The following is a 21,871-nucleotide window of genomic DNA, read 5'->3' on the forward strand; positions in this document are numbered from 1 at the left end:
GATTTCTGCAGGCAAGAAAATTCCATTCCCACTTGTGCATACCTCAGTCAGCACACTGCCCACTATTGGCACTTCACAAATAACAGCTACACAAACTGGTCCCAAGTTTCTTATTATTTGTACTGCAGCCACCATATTCTAGAATATCAAATAACTGTATTTCCAAAGACACAAATTATAGCTCAATGGAAACAGCTAGATGTAAATGGTTGTTTCACACATCTCTAATAAGCAATGAAGTATGTTCCTACCTCATTGAGTTGTGATGTTGACGAACCAGAGGTACAGAGCTATAATTTTTTTTGCTGGCACTGATAATAGGAGCACGCAGGTAGATGCTTGTTTGCATTTGTTTGTTTGCTCGTTCTTCCATGTACAGGCAGTCCCCGGGTTACGTACAAGATAGGGACTGTAGGTTTGTTCTCAAGATGAATTTGTATGTAAGTCGGAACTGGTACATATTGTAGGGGAAACTCTAGCCAAACATTTCTCCAGAGCTCAGTTTTATTCTCCCACACCTCACTTCCCTCAGTCCTTTATTCTCAAGCTGAGGTGTCAGCTGAGAAAAGCCTCTCCGCATCTCCCTGGTCTGCTGGGGGGAAGCAGCTAATGCGGGGTTGCCTCACCCCTTTTGTAAGTAGGGATCCGATGTAAGTCGGATCCATGTAACCAGGGGACCGCCTGTATATAGAAAAATAGCTTGTAATCTTGTCCACCCTGAAAGAGCCTAGTAGATCTCCAGGAAACTCCTGGTTGCTCTTCAGGCATCCACTGATACTTTTATGTTTAAACACTCAGACTTTTCAGATAAAATTACACTTCTGAATGTCACTTGTAAACACATGTTTACCAGAAAGTTGAAATTCACTGGTTTCCTTGTTGTAGGGCTTTTGTGTACCACATCATGCATATTAACAAGAGAGATCCTGCCACACAGGCAGGTATCTCTGAACTTACAGTTGGAAGCTCAAATTCTCTACTATTGTCAGATTTTATGCTAACAATGATCAGCAAAGAATGTACAGCAAGCATCCTTAGGCAACTGAAGTGCTATTAAAGGAAATACATCTAAAGGCCATGAGACAAGTTCTCAAATACATGAAAATAAAAGATGTGAACCTATCAAGTGCAAATATTTTTCTCCCGGGCTGCGTCTAGACTGGCAAGTTTTTCCGCAAAAGCAATTGCTTTTGCGGAAAAACTTGCCAGCTGTCTACACTGGCCGCTACTGTCCAAAATCAGTGCTTCTTGCACAAATGCTTTGACGTTCCTGGTTGGGCAAAAGCCCTTTTCCGGAAATGCTTTTGAGCAAAAGGGCCAGTGTAGACAGCTGAAAACGGTTTTGAGCAAAAAAGCCCCGATGGCAAAAATGGCGATCGGGGCTTTCTTGCGCAAAACCGCGTCTAGATTGGCACAGATGCTTTTCCACAAAAAGTACTTTTTGCGGAAAAGTGTACATGCCAATCTAGATGCTCTTTTCCGCAAAAGCTTTTAACGGAAAAACTTTTCTGTTAAAAGCATTTGCAGAAAATTATGCCAGTCTAGACGTAGCCGAGGTGTTTTGAAAATATATGCATCTGTTTGTCTCCCCCCACTGATAGTTCCAACATTGGAATTGTCAAAGAGGGTTGATGTGTGGGACCGAGCATAAGGCAAAGAACCGAGCATAAATGAAAGCAGTGATTACTGTGCGGGAAGAGGATATGCTTTCTTCCATGCTGTATGTCCAGGTACAGGGACCTATGCATATTAAATTATTGTTTAAACCCAGTTATTCTTTTAGCCTTTAGAATATCACATGGCAATGAGTTCCACACATTAATGATGCATAGTATGAAGAAGTATTTCCTTTTGTTTGTTTTAAACCTACTGACTATTAGTTTAATTGGTTGATGCCTAATTTTTTTGTTATGTGAAGTAGTAAATAAAACTTCCCTATTCACTTTATGTCTTCCTTTATTCAACTCTTCTCTAAACTGTACAGTTCCAATCTTTTTACTCTTGCCTCATTTGGAAACTGTTCCATACTCCTAATAATTTTTACTGCCTTTGTTTTCACCTTTCCAGGTCTAATAAATCATTTTGGACATGGGGTGACCAAAGCTGCATGTAATATTGAAGAAATGTGGGTACATGGATTCCCATGGTGGCCATTATGTTATCAATTAAACACCATCAAAAGTGCAGCCTACAGATTTTTGTTACAAACTCTCTTTTCAGTTATGTTTTCCTCTATTGAGTTTAAAACTCTTTCAGCAGTTGCTAAGGTGAGAGAAATTACATTGGCAATCAGCTTTCTGCCCAAGCCATGGTAAGATAAGATGATAGATAACTTAAATAATCAAGATTTCAAGTCTACAGATTCTGTAAATGTGCCATTTCTCTAGCTATAGTTCAGTCTTCTAGCCAACACTCTTCCTCACACTAATCAAGAAAGGACTTGAAAGACTGATTCCAACTCTCTTACAAAAAGGGGTGATAAATAGCTCTTTGAATGGATATTGCAATAAGTCATGGATTAACTGTCATTTCAATAACAATTTTGGAGGCTCTGGCGAGTGCATCGTGTGCTGTCACAAATCATAATGTATTCGATTCCAGTACAAGAGCTTGTACTAACCAGCACTTTGAGAGCTCAGCAGATGCTCTGAATCTCAGAAGGATTTGCTCCCAATCAGTGGCTCCTCTCAGCTCAAAGACCAGATCATCTCTACAATCATATATACGCTCATGCAAACCTCTCCAAGGATTGGGTACTGGCTGAAATTAACTGAATCTCAGTCAAAACAGAGAACATTGTTGTTAGAACCAGTAGGTATCAATAATTGATGCACTGAGGTATTCTTGCTAATATATTTGAACAAGTAAAAATTTCCCATGCAAATATAGTTTAAATTATCATTATATAAAGTGAATGCCTGTCTCTATTATCTTCTGCCTCATCTTGTTATTGATGCCAGAGAAAGGCCTTTGAAAAGAAAAAACAACTTTATTTCTTTTTTGTTTTCCTGTATTATAATATTTCAGATACTATATTACTAATTTTAAAAACTCAGCGAAAATGTTCTTCCTTTATATCCATTCATTCATTTACATAGTCATATTCTCTTTACTTCCAACTCATACAAACTCCTGTGGTCTTCTCCACAAAGATCAATGACTGCTGTGGGCACCAACTCGTACGGTACATTAAATATTTGGGACTAGAATCACAAAAGGATTTAAACAACAAATGGTCTGGTAGCACTTTATAGACTAACAAAACATGTAAATGGTATCATTTGTTAGTCTATAAATTGCTACCAGACCATTTGTTGTTTTTTTTCTGTACAGACTAACTCGGCTACCCCCTGAAGCAAAAGGATTTAAGTACCTAACTGCCATTTTATGAGCCTAAGTCCCACAGTCAGTCCTCATTGGGCTTCACAGAAGTTTTGCTCAGCTGCCGCTGAGGCACTAGACATCTAAACTCACTTGGCATTTAAATTTTTGCAGTCAGATTTCCCTAGGTGCTTATATTTCTGCCTCAGTGCTTGCACCCTGCAGCCTCTTGCCTGACTTTCCTCCACCTAACTCACCTGCAGGGCTTGCTTATTGGATTGGAGCCTCTGAAGTGTTGTCCACTCTGCATTGGTTGGTAACAGGTTAGTGGAGCCCGGAAAGGCTGCACAGAAATCAGCCAATAGGAGAGTGGCTGTGAGGAGCAGACAGTCAAGAGCTGGATAGGACCATGTAAAAAGAACTTCATGGCAGAGCAGAAGCAATTGCTCCCTGGACCTTGAGGAGGGAGAAGACCTGGCTGTCTTGCAGGAAACAGAAAGTTAGTACACAGAAGTAGTGGGCAGAATTAGGGAAAAGAGAGCAAGTACCTGGCTGTCTGCTAAGACTGGCATGTTGAGGCCCTGAGATCAGGACAGAGAAAGTGATGGGGCAGCATGGAACTGGTACAGGAAAGTAGACTGAGAGGTTGCAGGGAACATAGTGTGTTGCTGTTATCTACTAAGTCCTTGGGCCTATACCTGGAATAGTGGGCAGGCCTGGGAACATTTCCCAGGAATGGGGGAGCACAGAGTGCAGCACTGCTGGAGGGCTGTGTCCTGGAGAGGACACTCATTGTCCTTGGAGTGACATGGGTCCTGGAGATGTGATGGTGGCAAGACATCAGCAGAAGAGGTAGGACTAGTAGGAAGAGCTAATCTGCAGTAGTAAGTGCACTCCATCACAGTACTCTGTAGGGCTGTGTCCAGACTCAAGGGTTTTTTCGAAAAAAGGCTACTTTTTTCAAAAGTGCTCTTTCGAAAAAAGGCGTTCTTGAATGCAAACAGAGCTTTTTCGAAAGAGAGCATCCAGACTGCCTGAGTGCTTTCTTTCGAAAAAGCGGCTTGCTTTTTCGAAAGAACTGCTTGCAGTCTAGACGCTCTTTTACGAAAGAGGCTTTTTCGAAAGTATCTTTCGAAAAAGCCTCTTTCGAAAGAGGCTTGCAGTCTAGACGTAGCCTCGGTAAACTTACACACAACAATTGGGAGAGGAGGTGTAACCACCCCAGAGCAGTTTCAAACCTAGGACCTTTGTATAGGAATCTTTGCAGCTTGAACTATAAAGCCAGATGGCTCTCAGCCTAGGCTATAGAGGTCTCTTGTGTTTATCTATTGCTGTAAATGGTCTAAGTGCCACTGCATGGGACAGTGAACCACACTAGGTGTGTGGGTTACCGAGGGTCTTCCTCATAACTTTTAGCATAATGATAAGTTATTTGTTTGAGCCATGAGAGACCCTAGCTCAAATCCTCCCTCTATCTGAGGGAGAAGGCAGCATTTGAACTAGGCACTGCCATTTCACAAAAGAGTGCTCTACCCCGTGAGCTACAGGATTTTCTCAGAGCTGCCCTTGCTGAAGTTCTTCCACCCTGACTGCATAATGTAAAGTCATTGGAGCAGGAGAACTAGTTCTCCCATATCTCAAAGGAATTGCTCTAACCACAAGGCTAGAGAGTCACCTGTCTCTCAGCTCAGTGGTTCTTTCATTAGTCATTCATGGTAGAACTGCTTTAACAGGACAGATGGAGGAAGTTCTCTATCAGAATATCCCATAGCTGAGTGATTAGAGTACTTACCTGAGGGGTAATAGAGAATGTATTGGGGTCACCTCTGCCCCATGTTGTCATCTTCCATTTGCTAGTTTAGGAGCAGCTCCACCTAGTGTGCTGACTTTTGTGAATTCCATTCTGAGGTACTTCTCTACCCCCATTCATTATGTAGAGAGCATAAGTGCCAACCTCAGGATTTGTAAATACCACTGATTTTTTAGGTAACTAAAAATTCTCAGTGTCACTATACATACGCTCCTTTGCAAATATAGCCCTGCGGTCTTAGTGCACTAGAGGGATATTTTCTAAGGCTCAACAAGTTATTAGGTGCCTCATTCCTTTATATGTTGCTGGAAATCTCCCCCTTAAAGCCATAGTTCACTGTGTCTATGAACAGAGTTCATTTATTAAGTATTGGTCTTAGCCTATCATGGTTATGATGATTTGTCCTATGGATATTTAGATCAAATCAGCATCTAATGAAACAAGTCTTTAAATTCTGTGGTGAAATCACGCAGGTAAGAGTCCCACTATAGGAAACTCTTGATAGAAACATGGGATTAAAAATATTTTCTTGCTGCATAAAATTATAATTGATAACTAGCATAGATCTGGAGGTCTAATAAGTCTAATTGAAACAGCTAGATAACAGCAAAGCAAACAAAGATGCAGCTGGAGATTTCTCTGATACAGGGGAGCCCTCAACTAGTGCAGAAGCGCTTGTTCTTCTTGGGAGTAAGGGGTCATTCTGGGGGAAACATTAAAATCGTAGGAGGCTTTTGCTAGCCAGGAAGGCTTAGATAACAAACTGATATAAAAATAAGCATAAATAGAAACACTCTTTTCAAGACAGAAAAAGGAAAATGTTTCATTTTTTTTAAACGCACTTAAAAAGTTTCAAAATAGATTGCTTGGCTGCTAATACAGATGTATGAGCAAGAAAACAATGTATACACAAGAGACCTATGTTTGCGTTTACATTTTGGTCTGAATGTCACACATTAGCAAATCTCTTGGATAGATTATCCCTCTTAATCATTCTCAGTCATGAGAGAAAATACCAGTGAAATCAAACTGCATTGTTAGCAGAGTGAAGGTGGCGAAAGTTTTTTGTTAAAGGCTCTACACCAGTAGTGGGCAACCTGAGACTGTTTATGTTAAGCATCTGTAAGCATGGTTCCCCAGAGCTCACAGTGACACCAGTTAGCTGTTCCGGCCCCAAAGGGAATTGTGGGAAGGGGTGGCCAGCGCCTCTCTGTGTCCTGATACTTCTTGAAGCTACCATTGCCCGGGAATGGGAAACTGTGGCCACTGAGCTGTGAGGGGTGTTTCTACAGATGCTTAATGTAAACAATCTATCTTGCAGCCCACCAGATTGATAGGCCACGTGCAGCCCGCAGGTTGCCCACTCTGCTTTACATTGTCCATGTCAATGGAAATTTTACCTGTGAATTCATTGGGAGCTGGATCAGTTTCTAAAATCTCATTTAAAAAGCATATCTATTCAGGAAAGAAGCTTACACATCTGCTTAAATCCCATTGAACTCAATAAATAAATGATTTGTTTACAGTAGTAAGTCTCTGTTGCAGTACATACGCTAAATTCCATACCTTACTATAGTAAATACAATGAGGATATTGCCAACTAATCCCATTGAGCAGATAATCCCAATTAGAGCAGGAAGGATGATGGTTTCTGCTGCAATGATCACTTGGTAGTAATGCCCTCCACTCCATGATTTGTTGGACAAGTCAGGTGTGCTGTTCCAATAGGAAGGCTGTATTTCATTCATTCTTCAGAGATGTTAGATCTTTACATCTGTAACAGTAACAGAAAATAAATTATGCATAGACTCTTACAATTTGAATATTTCATTATTCAAGCACGGTAGCTTGAGACACATGATTTTTAATTACAGTTTGAATTTCATAAATAAAATCTTCCAAGTGGTTGTGGATGAGTATTCATATCACCTTATTAAAAAAAGTCTGGGACATGCGTTGTACCTATATTAAAATATACAGAGCTAGTTTTAATGGTTCATTTTAGCTTACAGTATTAATTCTTTGGGGGTAGCCGAGTTAGTCTGTCACAGAAAAAAACAACAAAACACTTTATAGACTAACAAAACATGTAGATGGTATCATGAGCTTTTGTGGGCACAGCCCACTTCTTCAGATGATCACAGTAGGAGTAGGGGATATGAAAACTTGAAATTCTGAACATGCAAATCCCATGGACATCTGTGCCTTGATCTCTCACAGATTTATGAAACATATAGAAGTCACTTAGGCCCAAATTTTTAATAGGAAGCTCTAATTTTGGGTGTCCCATTTAAGTGAATCGAAGCCTGATTTTCAGAAGTGCTCTCTCTCTTATCTGGAGTTCATTTGGTGATTAGTGCTGCCAAGAATCAATCCTCAGATATTTCTTCACCTTGTGTTCCCCCAAATTGAGATTGTCACAATATAAAAACCCTTGATATATTGTTCCAGTGGTTAATTGCTTTCACTGTTAAAAGTGTACATCTTATTCCCAGTCAGAATTGATTCAGAATCTGATTCTTCATAGAGTATGGCTACGTCTACGCCGGCATGATTTTCCGGAAATGCTTAAAACGGAACAGTTTTCCGTTATAAGTATTTCTGGAAAAGGAGCGTCTACATTGGCAGGATGCTTTTCCGGAAAAAACCCTTTTTCCGGAAAAGCGTCCGTGGCCAATGTAGACGTGCTTTTCCGGAAAAAAGCCCCGATCGCCATTTTCGCGATCGGGGCTTTTTTGCGGAAAAGACTACTGTGCTGTCTACATTGGCCCTTTTCCGGAACAGTTTTCCGGAAAAAGGACTTTTGCCAGAGTGGGAGCAGCATAGTTCTTCCGGAAAAGCAGCTGATTTCTTACAGTAGATCGTCAGTGCTTTTCCAGAAATTCAAGGGGCCAGTGTAGACAGCTCGCAGCTTATTCCGGAAAAGCGGCTGATTTTCCAGAATAAGTGGCCCAGTGTAGACACAGCCTATGTGATTTATTTTCCAGTGCTTGAAATGGAAATGCTGGGGACATTGTTTCCCATTGCACTGAGATACAAGGCAAGTGATTTCAAAAGCGAAGTGGGTTACTGCCTGTGGCTTGGGTTAGGAGACAATAATGCAATTTGGCTGCTTTTGTTGCTGAAGAGGATTTTTCAGCTTAGAAAAGAGGAGACTAAGGAGGATATAACAGAGGTCTATAAAATCATGACTGGTATGTAAAGAGTGAATAAGAAATAGTTATTTACTTATTCCCACAATATAAGAACTAGGGGTCATCATATGAAATGAATCGGTAGCTGGATTAAAACAAACAAAAGAATGGTGTTTTTTCACACAGTACATAGTCAACCTGTGGAACTCCTTCTCAGAGGATGTTGTGAAGACCAGGCCTTTAACAGGGTTCAGAAAAGAGCTAGATAGATTCATGGAGGTTAGGTCCGTCAATGGCTATTAGCCAGGATGGGTAGGAATGGTGTCCCTAGCCTCTGTTTCTCTGGAAGTATGTGACAGGGGAGGGATCACATAAGGACTACCTGTTGTGATCCCTCCCTCTGGGGCATCTGGTATTGGCCACTGTTGGCAGTCAGGATACTAGGCTAGATGGACCTTTTGTCTGACCCAGTATGGCCGTTCTTACATTCTTAACCATGCTGAATTAATTCAGAACCCATACTCTCTCAAGTTTAAGGCAAAGACATGTGTGTCTGAGTACTTCTGATTCCATAGGATAACAAGAAGAGATCTTTCACTAGGACTAGCTGTTTTGAAACTATACTGCAGGATTCACCTTCCGATGACTGTCCAATCTATACCCATGGACTATATAGAAGGATCAGGGCATATCCCTTTATGGAGAATAAACAGCAATACCTGATCATTCAGAGCAACTGGCTGGAGAACGACTACAAAAGATCTAGGTCTGTGATGTCCTAGTCACAGTAAGGGGACAAAAGCTATCTTTTTTTTTCCCCTAAGGGTGCCTCATCTTAATATATGGAATTGAAGAGGAGTGAAAGATAAAAGAGAGTTGGGAAAATAACTTCAAAGAAATACCACTGCCAAAGTGGAATTCATTGTGCGGTGAAATAAATATTACTGGGCTCAGTCTTGCCACAGGGACCTCTGCCCAACAGTATTGAGTGGAAGGAATATAGATTTCCCTAAATGGGAAACCATCTTGATCTAATCCTGACTTTTGGGGAGGCCTGTGTGTGAAATGCAGAAGTTCAGCAGAGAGCTAGATTTCGAGAGTATGAAGATTTGCCCCTTTTTTGACCAGTTCTATGACACTAATCCACTGGGTACAAGGTTCTAGAAGCAGTTCTGGTTTGTGTGAAATTATATTATAAATGATTTAGAATGATATAAAGAGACACATTATTTGAAAGGCAGAAGAACCAGGGGGACACAATTAACATTGAGCTTCCAGTCTTAATTCTGCATTCTTAGCTTACGATTGTTTGATGAAGTTGGTAGGAAAAGTTGTCCATTGTTTGAAGCTGCATTTTCTATCATTGCAGTTCTTTCCTCTCCTGTATTGTGTGTTTGTCTTGTTTCATCTTATTAGGAAATGGGATCAAACTTTAATAACAGAAGCAATGAAAGTTCCAACCCATCTCATCTCTTCCCTTTTCCCCAATAAGAACAGTTATTGCCGTATTGATACCACCTAAATGACTTTCAAAGAAAGGTTTTTTTCCTTTGATAAACTCTCTCCAGCTAAAGAGATGGGGAACAAGGGATGTTGTTAAAATAAAAGTCCCATTTAATATTTTAAAATACTTGAATTGTTTTTCCTTTTTATATATAATTAAAAGTTAAAAGGCATTTTAATGGCGTATTTGCCATGGGAACAAGCAGGCTGAGGTTTCTGAATGCCAAATCCCAAACCTTGCTTATCACTGTTTAATAGGATGGGCAGTCAGGATCATGTTAACACCTTTGGCTCATGTATACCATCTAAATTAACACTACACGATACCGCATCACAAAAATAACATGAGACTGAATTAAAATCATGACATTTTAAAGAATACTAAATCATATTGTTTTTTAGCTACCTTCAGTTTGTTGACTATTTAGGGAGAAGCTACTCACCCATAATTCAGGTGGGATCATTACAAGCTAATATCGGTAGATGCTGGTGGGCCTACCTCTTAAAGTAAAAGCACAGATCACTAATGGAGTTGAATAAAATGATTACTTTAACAGACTAATTTAGATTCCCAGTTTGAAAATTGTGGTCACAGCCTAGCTATGTTTGATTTCTTTCTCTTTTCCTACCCTGTAAGTCACCAGTCATGAACTTTGTTCTCTCTATGTCATGTGTTCATTTATCTTAAATGGAACTATAGGAAGCATACAAGGAAAATTGGATGCTTTGGTGCTTTAGTTACTGAATGCCAACTTTAGTTACTGATCTTAGTAGCCATGATGAGATGAAAAAAAACCCAGTATTAATTTACTATTTAGAAAAGCAGTTCCCAGTAGCATAATTATAGAGACATCTGTTTCAGGCTGTGTGAAAAAGAGTGTTAGCATCTGATCACTATATGATTACATCAACAGATTTGGGATTTTGTGTGGTATAAAGCATTCATGAATTAAGAGTCTTGTAGTTTATAAAAACAGCTTGGTAAAATCTAACCTTGGGCCTAAGAATTTTATTTTAGCACAAACAGATGGAGACTCATAGCAAAATATAACCAAATTACTCACAATTCGAAGTAATAGTATTGTTGCGATTTCTGAGTATCTCCGTATCTTTATTTCCTAGTTGATGTTTTTGTACAAGATGCTAAGTACCCCTCTTGTACTCTGAAAATATATGGATTTTGTTTTAAAAGGCTCAGGCAGCTATTCAAGAGCTGCCGATGTGTACTATTTTAGTCATAATTCCCAGTTAGGAAGTATATAATTGCATAGATGCATAGAACTGACTCCATAGGAAAGGCCATTTTATTGTAAAATGACAGACAAGATTAAATTAATGATGATTTGACTATAATGTGCAAGGTGTGTCCAATTGCTTGTGATTAATAGTATAGACTTTAGTTTATATAACTCTGGAGCTTACTAAGAACGTTGGAGCTAATAGAGGAGGTCTTGCCAGAATTCATCTTAGTGCAGCACCATTCTCATGTCCTGGCTGCCCCTTGTCTCTTTATTTGCTAAGCTTAATTGATTTCTCCTGCTTTACCTCATCCCTCTTTCTAGAATGGAACAATTATTTCTCCTTCATGCTGTGCCCACTTTTCACCTCTAAATATAATAGTTTGTTGGCAAAGCAGAAGCAACAACCTGTTAAGTTGTGGGGCAACATGTAAAAAATAGACTCTGAAATTACATGGACTGTGCTTTGTCATTTACATTAGCCAAAATCTATTTGTAGCTGGCATCACCTCTGCTGAGTTTCATTTAGATCTCTTATCATTTTATCATTGACATTTTCAATTGGACTGTCAGAGCACATTCTCTTTTGTCTGGTTTCTGCTTGGTGTAGTTGAGTTGGAAGGGTGGTGGATGGGCAGACTTGACAAGGGGCTGGTTATGGCTCTCTCATTCTCTAAAGTAATCTGGGCCCTGAGTGAACCTCTGGGAACACACAGAGGTCTTCCAGGGGTACATTAACTCATCTAGATATTGGCTTAGTTTTACAATAGGCTACATAAAAAGCCCTACTGAAGTCAATGCAAACTAAAATTCTGCACAGTCTCCTTGTAAGTACAGACTTACACATGGAAATGTTAGTACAATATTTATAGTCTAATTGATTTATTTGTAATTAAATTGTAGAAATGAGAAAGTAAGTAATTTCCCAATATGAGCATCCTGGGTCACATGTATTTTTATGTTTGATTTTATAAACAAGTAGTTTTTAATACAAATCAAACTCCTGAAGGGGTTTATAGTAGTCTGGAAAAGTTGAGAACTGCTGATCTAATTTATGTGCGCTGCTATCAGTCCCTAAGGGGCTGTGCACTAGCTGAGCTTAACTGGAATGCAGCACACTTCAGCCTCATCTTCAGCACATCCCCAGTGACAGAACTGAGTGACTGAGGGATGGTTGCAGGTACTGGTGCTGGATTCATCAATTCAGACCACCTAAGAGCTCCTTCACAGATACATGTGGAATGGGGATCTCAGATGGCCTGATCGGGCTGCACCTGATCTCTCTACTCTGCCTGAGCAGTGCAATGATCCAACAGAGAATCTGGCCTTCAAAGTAGAAGAACAAAATCCCACAGCCTCTAAGGCATTTTGAGTCCTAGGCAGTCATTTCCCATTTTGTATGTGTGCAACTGATTGTTCCTTCCTAAGTGGAGTACCTTACAGAATTTCATCCTGTTTACCTCAGATAATTTCATAAAAGTTTGTAATGAGAAACCATTTTTTTGCAGACTGTAATAAACATTTATCTACTATATATTTGAGTGAGTTTTCCTGTCTGTCTGTTCAATAATTCCTCCAAAATGGTAAGAGCTCAGACTACCAAATTCAGTACACAGCTTTCTCTTATCATAACTTAAAGTAAGGTCAGGATTTGGTTGTGCCAGGAAAATGGGATGTAGCTGGAATAGGATTGTTTCTCATAAAACAGAAAGGGAGCCACATGGGGGCTGCAGGTTATATGGGATGGAAGGCAGGGACATTTATACTGTATAATGAGCATAGGATAGGAGCAAGGAGCCTGAGATGGGGACAAGGACAGCTTTCCACTATATATTTGAGAGATTTTGCCTGTGTGTGTGTGTGTGTCTGTCCCCTAGCTGGAACTGCATTGGCCGTGAAGAGATGCTTCTCACCTGGCCCCAAGCTGCTGCAGTGAGAGAGGGCTAGGGTACTCTACTCTCCATGGGGCAGCCTGCATACAGAAGCCCTCATCCCCAGAGTGATGAGTAAAATGAAGAAAAACAAAAATTGAGTTAAGGACCCAAGCAATAAATAAAACTAACTAGTATTAAAATAAAATAAAATAAAATAAAATGCAACTAACCACAAAAAAAAAAAAAAACCAAAACATTATGCAGTATGTTTCCACTCTCTCAAAAATCATGTTTAGTTGGGTTCATTATTAAAATGACACCTTCTCACTGTTGGAGGCAGTGACACTTGAATTGCTCATGCCACACTACATTATTGTACGCTACATGCATAATAAAATATGTTCATCTCACTAACAGAGATATTTTGTCCTGACTGTAAATTAAAAATATTTTATATTTTGGGGAATAAAAGGACCCTGATACCAGTTTTTAGGAGGCAGAGTTTCACTGCCATTCATTGTTACCAAAAGCGCAGGAGCTGGGCACTAGTAGCATTGTATGAAATGTGAGACAGGCACACATTAGTAAAAATGCACAGCTATAATTTTCCTGCAAAAAACCCAGAGCCATACACTACCAAAGAACAAATTATTCACACTAAAAATGCATAAAGAGATTTCTAAAACACAGCATCTAAATTGCTGTCTTCTGTATTATTCCCAATGTACATAAAAAGCTTCCTTTCCTATTTATTATTGCAGCATATAAATACTAAACACCTGAAGAATACACTTGCTACTACTAGAATGCATGTGGACAAGTAATGTAAGAGTTATATTCTGTGCCTTTCATGGAAAATTAGAGTAATTTTGAAACAATTATTATTTAATATTTGTACAATGGCATCTAGGAGCCCTGATCATTTCCCATAGGTGCTATTCAAACACAGAACTAAAGGACAGTCTGCCAAGGTGCCCTCTAAGTTGTGTGGTAGCACAGCTGGCAGCTGCTTAATGAGCCCCACCCACCCAGGGGCTCAGGTCTCCACAGAGCTGTCTAGCTGAGGGAGGGGCTTTTCTTCCTCATCTACAGCAGCAGCTCCCCACTGAGGACAGAGCAGCAACCATGAAGCATACAGAGAACTGTGGTCCCTGTCCCATGATTATTATCTAAGTACAAAACAGGAGAAAACAGATGGATGCAGACAGCCAGATCACAAGGAAACAACCTAGAAGATAAGTGTATGTACACATGAAAATGATGTGTGATGGCAAGGACTTTAATCAACATGTCTACATTGTGAATAAAACACAGCTGGCCCCCTACTCTAGCCAGGAAGCCACTCTCTTTGTCAAGCTAAATAAAGAGAGAGATTTTGTAATAGTCAAGTTTTTGCTCAGATACTGTACATTATCTAAAAATGTATTAAATATATTCAAGGCATTACTAAAAATATATTAGAGAACTACAGTTGATAGGAAATTTTGTAAAAAGCAGACTGTTTAATTTCTTTCATTTCAAGTACATTTCTTGGCTGAGAGCTCAGTCATAGAAGTCTTCAATTTAAACCACTCCCTTTGACTAAAAAGGGAATTTTGAGTTTCTACTGCTTCTTTTGAAATCATTAGGTAGTTCTAGATGCCAATGTGGAGCAAGACTGGGCCATGAATGTTTAAAGGAACACATCAACTTCAAAGTAATATTTCTGCACCTAAGGTTTTGATACACTATAGTTACATGTAACACCTAAGATTATAGTAACTGAAAGAAATTAAATGACTTTTCTGCTGTTTAATCTATGCTTTTGACAGCTCTAAAACACAAACAGTGGAGTATGAAAAGTCATAATTTTTTTTTCAAAATTCAGGACATATTATTCAAAGTGTTGTATTAGAAAGTAGACATTAAAAGAGCAGGTTTCAAAGAATTCAGGTTTGTCAGCTTCTTTTTGTAACCTCGACTTCTAAAAAAATTCTGTTCCATATCCAGGATACTCAGTCTGACAACACATTACCTTACAAATGGCTGGATGAGCCATAAAACTAATGCATAATCCAATCATCAATGTCAAGTGTCATCCAGAGTAAATCAGCACTCAACTACAAAGACAAAACTGCATATGCTCTGCTTAGAATAAAAAATATTTTTGCCCATTTTAGCAAAGTGATACTGGAATTGTGGCATAGTCCTTGCCATATTTCTCTGTCCCACACAAACACTAGCAAAAGACCAAATGTTATCCAATACAGCAAGTGTCTAAATGCACAAAAATCAAAGATAATATTAGGACACTATTCTTTTTCTCTTAATGACGAAATCCTATCCTCATGTCTATGGTACAGAAGGCTTCCATTTTCAACAAAATCAAAACATCTCTGCTGTGTAAAGAAGCAGTTTTGGGGAGGCAAATTCTTACAAGTAATGGTTGTGACTCGGAACCCAGCTGTGCATGCCCCACTCTCATGACGTCATAGTACAAAGACAAAATGTATGTGTCTATCACCTCTGACATCATACGGAGTAAGTTGGGACAGCGATCAGAAAAAAATTACCTGATTTAAAGAAGACACATTATTCACTCAGCTCAGGCCACATAACACCATTCCTACTGCTTTCCAAAATGAGGGAAGAAGTGGTTAGGAGAAAAAGGGTTGTGTAATAAAGCATATTACTGTGCTGAAAGTGGTATGCCCTTATTATACCTATTCTGCAGTTATATAGGCATGTTTATCTCTGCACAGACCAAAAAAAGATACATTCTTTTCACCTTGGAAGATCTAATCCCCAAACTGATTGTGCAACACTATTCTCTAGATTAGATCAACCAACTTCCATTCCTCCCTCAGAGTGCCAAACTGACAATTTCTATACTGCTATTCTGAATACATTCTTTTTCTTGCCTCCTGTCTACAATCCCAGTATCACAGAATTCTCTCAAAAGAAAATAAGCCAAAATCTGCAAACATGGAAAAAGCAGAAATGTATACACATAACATTTTAGTTTGTGGGAAGCGATTAGATATCATTGAGTTGAGTGCAGTGTAAGAACCTAAATAGAACAGAATTCCCAGGGCTGATGTCTTACCATTTTCCCAAGGCTACTGCTGCATCAGCTAAAATTAGCAGCTATACCCTTAGCCATTTCAGTTATATGGAGATAGATGACTGGAAACCCAGCACATATGCATCTAGGGGGATCTCAAATGCCAAGACAAAATATGCTCAAATAGAGAAAGATTGGTGAATATACGTGGGAGAAAGTGCTTCATAAAATCTGTCATTTGTTGTTAAATATTAATTTTGATAAAGGCAGAACAATAAAAGTTTGTGATATGTTACTTTATCTTATCCTTTCCTAGCAACTTTGCTACTTTATTTTGAAACACAGAATTGAGGTGTTTATTTGCTGCAAGGCTGGTTTTCCTGCAATCTTTCCATTTCTTTAGGTTTCATTCACTGCCAATTTCATTAGTATGCATTAATTTCATAGCGAAAACTAAGGGTATGTCTACACTGCACAGCTATTTCGGGATATTGGAGGTATCCCTAAATAGCTATCCTGCGTCTACACAAGCCACAAGTTATTTTGACATAACTGATGATGTGCTCTTCCCCCTTGTGATGTTATTGGCTTGTGAACATACAAATCAAAAGTAATCAAGTAAGAGGTCAACAAAAAAAGCGTATGATTTCTGATTCTATTTATACTATTCATATGAATGTATGTTCATTGTATTTGAAGTTAAGAGCAGTGTTTCCTCTAATCTGCACAGAAGTGCAGCTTCCCAGGTGATTAATTAGCCCCACCCAGTTTGTCAGCTCTTTGCACTGAGCCCTGAACCTCTGTCTCGGCAGGGCTGATTAATCACCTGTGAAGCTGTGCTGCCACACAGCTTAGACAGAACACTGGTTATAAGTATTGTCTATGTGCTTGTATTTCAAAATGTTTGCTTCTGGGAGATATCAACAGGAGGCTTGGACAGCCTTTTGTGATAAGACTATTAGTCGAGTGAATAGCAGTACCTTAGGTAGTGCCAATCCACATCTGATGAGATTGTTTCAGACCAACAAGTAAGTGATGGCTGCTGTCTAGAAAGGACTGGACAGGTGACTTGCTCAGGTGACAAACTCCATCTTGGGACATACTTTAACACAGGGAGAACAATGGGCTTCCCTCCACATGGGCAAAGGTGTAAAGAGGGCCTTGGGAGGATCCTCCATTTTTGTCTTTAATCTGGGCAGGGGTGGATATAGGGCAGGGCGAGCAGGGCAGCCATCCCTGGCCCCACGCTTCAAGAAGCCCCGCGCATGCGTCGTGTCAAAGGGGGTGCCCCGCGAAATTGTGCTGCCCTGGGCCCAGCAAAATCCTCATCTGCCCCTGAATCTGGGTAATCACTTATGAAGGATCTCTGCTATTAACTGAAGCCTGAAAGGACTGTTGAACCATCCTAACAGAGGATGTATTCCAGAGACATGTTTTAAGCCAGAAGCATATTCCATCTTTGCTACAAGCCTGCACCAAGAACTCTGCAATTAGTGTATATGGGCATGTCTACACTACCCCGCTAGTTCGAACTAGTGGGGTAATGTAGGCATACCGCACTTGCAATGAAGCCCGGGATTTGAATTTCCCGGGCTTCATTTGCATAAGCGGGGAGCCACCATTTTTAAAACCCCGCTGGTTCGAACCCCGTGCAGCGCGGCTACACGGGGCTCGAACTAGGTAGTTCGGACTAGGCTTCCTATTCCGAACTACCGGTACACCCCTGCACGGGGTTCGAACGAGCGGGGTTTTAAAAATGGCGGCTCCCCGCTTATGCAAATGAAGCCCGGGAAATTCAAATCCCGGGCTTCATTTGCAAGTGCGGTATGCCTACATTACCCTCCTAGTTCAAACTAGGAGGGTAGTGTAGACATACCCTACTTTATTCCTATAATTTTACTCTCATCCTTTCACTCTAATAAACTTTTAGGTTCTAAAGGATTCTCACAACATGCTCTTTTAAGTAAGAACTGAGGTCTACATTGACCTGGGAGTGAGGCTGGTCCATTCTGATTGGAAGAGCCTGTTCTGATTTGATAAGATTGGTTTTCATAACTTTTCACCTGTGCAAGGAGTAGTACCCATGATGGCACAGGAAAACCAAAGTGTCTAAAGGGATTCTTGTATGACTTCTTGATAGCCAGTTGGTGAACAGAAGTGTTGTTTGTGTCTGGTTTGATGTGCCTGATAGTGGAGGACCCCCAGTCTTGGGCTGTAAATAGTCCTGTCTCTAAGCAGTTCACCCTGTTTGACTTTCTCAGCAGTGTTCCCAGAAACCTCCTCTGTTACACCCCTCCGTATTATGCTGGTTCCTTAGATCTTTTTTTCCGTCCCATTTTTTCTGTTCCCATTTATTTCTTGAGTACTTGCATGTATGGCTCAGAGCCAAATGACAATGTTTTTTACATGACTTTGACCTTGATGACTATGAACCTGTCAGTCAGGATTTCAGGTTGGTAATTCCATGGAAACTACTTTAATTTAAAGCTTTTAAAGATTTAATGTGATGGAATAGATCTCAAATGCATGTGTGAATCATGAGGGAAATAGAATAAAATTGCCTAGAATCTGGAAATGAAATTTCAGTCACTATATAAGACATTGGAAAGTTTGAGATAAAATCAGTTGGGACTCTGGACTTCATTGATAGTTTGTGTCACTGTAACTGGATGCACCGCTGTATTCAAACCCTTGTAACAATCTTTGTAGAAAATATGCCTTGTGAGGCTTCATTTGAAAATGAATAACTACCTGGTCAATAATATCATGATGAAACTTGTGTAGCGCCAGTACAAACATATACTGAAATTAGGTTGGAAATGTGTTCACTGGACAAGTCTAAGTAAATCAGTTTCTCTAAGAAAAAAGACAAGCTGATGCCTTAGCCAGATGCCATCAAAATCAATGGACCAGCACCTTTGGCCATTCTTTGGCAAACAAAAAAAAAGGGGGGGGAGGGAGGGAGGAGGACAGGAACAAATAGATCTACAACTTAGCATACAACAGCATGGAATCTCTTTTGTCAAGAGATATCGTGTCTCCATCCTCACAGTACGAATAAATTTCATCTATGGGTAACCCTCAGGAAAATGCATTTTAAAGGGTAGTTGAACTACAAAGGGGGGAGGCAATACTCCAAGGTGTCTCTCCTTGTCCCGCTCTTGCTTTTGCACCTACGAAGACAAAATAAACCAGTGCATTTGACTCACAGAGAGATCCTGACATGAAATTCGATCAGTCCTGTTGCTGGGAAAAAGTAGTAAGAATTTTGCCTTGAACCAAGTCTAGTTTGTTAATATTTACCACTGGGAAGCATTTTATCTTATTTCTCTTGTAAGTGATTTCTGACTTTAATGACTTGTAATTGTACTAGTGTAAAAAGTGTCTCTTGGTATTTAAATAAACTTGTTTTATTCTTTAACTAGAAAACTTAACTGGTATTGCCTGGGGGTCCATGATGGCTTCTCTTCAGAGTCAGCAGCTTTAAAACAAACAAAAGGAAGTTTTTCTTCACTCAGCGCACAGTCAACCTGTGGAACTCATTGCCAGAGGATTTGATGACGGCTAGAACTTTAACAGGTTCAAAAAAGAGCTAGATAGATTCATGGAGGTTAGGTCCATCAATGCTTATTAGCCAGGATGGGTAGGAATGGTGTCCCTAGCCTCTGTTTCTCTGGAAGTGGGTGACAGGAGAGGGATCACGTGAAGATTACCTGGAGCATCTGGTATTGGCCACTGTTGGCGGACAGGATACTGGGCTAGATGGACCTTTGGTCTGACTCAGTATGGCTGTTCTTATGTTGAACGCTGGAAGGATATTTGTGAGCAGCCCAGATGGGAGATATAGAAACAAAGCATCAGTGGTCTGGATTGCACATTCTAATATCATAGTTGTGTCCACAATGCAATTAGGCACCCTAAGTTGGTGCCTGCCAGCTGACTCTGGCTGCACTTTAATCTGAGCCATGGGAGCCTTTCGGACTCAGTCTGTAGCCTGAGCTCTGGGTCCATCCCTCTCTTGCATGGATCCAGCCAAGGTCCAAATGTCTACACAATTAAACAGCTTCTTAGTAAAAGGCCCAGCCACAGGTTTTTTACTGCAGGGTAAATAAATCCATAGTGGTTTAAACTCAGGACCATTGACAGGGTGTGGTTTAGGCTTCAAACAGAGCCTGAAGAACAAGAAACTTCAATTGAGTCCTTTACTAGGCTGCAGAACTAAAGACTTCTTCATTGTCTGCAAGCCAAATTGTCAGAGAAGAATGATCCACTAGTGGTTTGTCTAGGTTAAATGTGGAGTCTTGGGTAAATGTGGTTTTAGGTTTCTTAGAGAGGAGTTTAACCAAACTAATAGTTTGGTTTCTTGCATATAAATATGCCCCTATTTGTCTTTCTATTTGTTTTTAATTAACCCATAGATTTGAGAGCTAGGATATACTTATTTTTTTTTAAATATTCCCTACCATTGTAAATGACTCATAGCTGTAAGGGAGTATTATAGGGAGAGTTTGGCCTAATATGGATTTGTTTTCAGTTCTACACCAGAAAGAAGGAACAGGAAGATTAGCTGCTTTCTCCTATAAATTATGCAAGCTTGTGTGAGGAGTTGGTGGCAATTTAATCAAATAGATATCACCCTCTTATTAAACCTCACCTTGCCATGGGCTGATTTATGCATGGAGAAGCTAATTTATCTGTTATGATCCAAGTCAGACATCAGTTATAATTCTTGATTTTTCTACTGCCTTTGACATTATCAAATTCTTATTCTGAAAGGTGTACTCATTTTTTGATTTTCAGGTTCTATTATTAATTAGCTTGTTTAACATTTATCTATTCAGGCATTCTGGATCTTGTGAAATAAAAACTCATCTAATTTTAACCATTAGAAGGATTCCACTGGCCTCATTGTTGATCCTTCATTTTCCCTGTAATTCCATTACCTCTTTTCTATTGGATGGAACTATAGTTCTGGGTTGTAAAAGATAAGGGTTTAGTTTTTGCTTTGGCCACTTGTGCAGACCTCTTATGCTCTTTATGACTCTGCTTATCCAGCTGCTTAATATAGACAATGTTGTTTCTCTACCTTTGTAAAGTCATCTGAGATATGCAGAGGAAAAATATTCTTCGTATTACAGTAACACCCAGGCTACGTCTACACTGGCCCCTTTTCCGAAAGGGGCATGCTAATTTTACAGGTCGTAATAGGGAAATCCGCGGGGGATTTAAATATCCCCCGCGGCATTTAAATAAAAATGTCCGCCGCTTTTTTCCGGCTTTTAGAAAAGCTGGAAAAGAGCGTCTACACTGGCCCCGATCCTCCGGAAAAAAGCCCATTTCCGGAGGATCTCTTATTCCTACTTCAAAGTAGGACTCTCCTGAATTTAAATACTCTGGCCTGATGCTCCATCAAGTAGTGAAATGCCCCAGAAACCAGCCCACACTGGTGTGACACAGCAGCCTCCTACCCTGCCCCCCAGCAGGGCCTTTAGGGCAACCTGGCTAGCTTCCAGTGGTGTGCAGCTCCTCTCTCTCTCCCACCCTCCGTTCCCCTGCAGGAACACCTCTGCCACATGAGGTCCTGGTCTGGTAGCACTGCCTCTTCTGAGATTCCTTGGAGCCCCAGCTGGAGCTGCATGGAGCCTGGCACGGGCGCTGTGCGCTCAAGCTCAGTAGGTGCCGTGACTGGAGTGGAGGCCACCCATGGTGCTATTTTTAATACTGCAGTCTGGGTCCCTATGGGCAGCCACAGCTCCAGCTGTGGCAGCCACATGAGGCCCATTCCGATGTGTCTTCCCTGGTTGGAATGCACCTTGTGTGGCTGCCGCTTGACTCCAGCTGGATCCCGGGTTGCCTGAAGGGACCAGGACCATGATACTAAAAATAGCACCGGGACAGGCCTTGTGTGGCTTCTGCTCGGCTCCAGCTGAAGCCATGCAACCTGCGGG

At 40.4% G+C, this 21,871-nt stretch overlaps 1 protein-coding gene across 1 annotated transcript in view; it reads right to left on the minus strand.

Annotated features, from left to right (window-relative positions):
- MCHR2 (melanin concentrating hormone receptor 2) overlaps positions 1–21,871 on the minus strand; it is a 45,042-nt gene that overhangs the window by 13,081 nt on the left and 10,090 nt on the right. The window contains exon 2 of the mRNA XM_006118438.4: positions 6,698–6,905. Within this exon, the coding sequence (XP_006118500.1) occupies positions 6,698–6,879 (182 nt within the window). The 5' untranslated portion in view covers positions 6,880–6,905. The remainder of the gene's footprint in view (positions 1–6,697; positions 6,906–21,871) is intronic.

Source organism: Pelodiscus sinensis, chromosome 3 (genome assembly GCF_049634645.1).
Source record: "Pelodiscus sinensis isolate JC-2024 chromosome 3, ASM4963464v1, whole genome shotgun sequence".
NCBI lineage: Eukaryota > Metazoa > Chordata > Testudines > Trionychidae > Pelodiscus > Pelodiscus sinensis.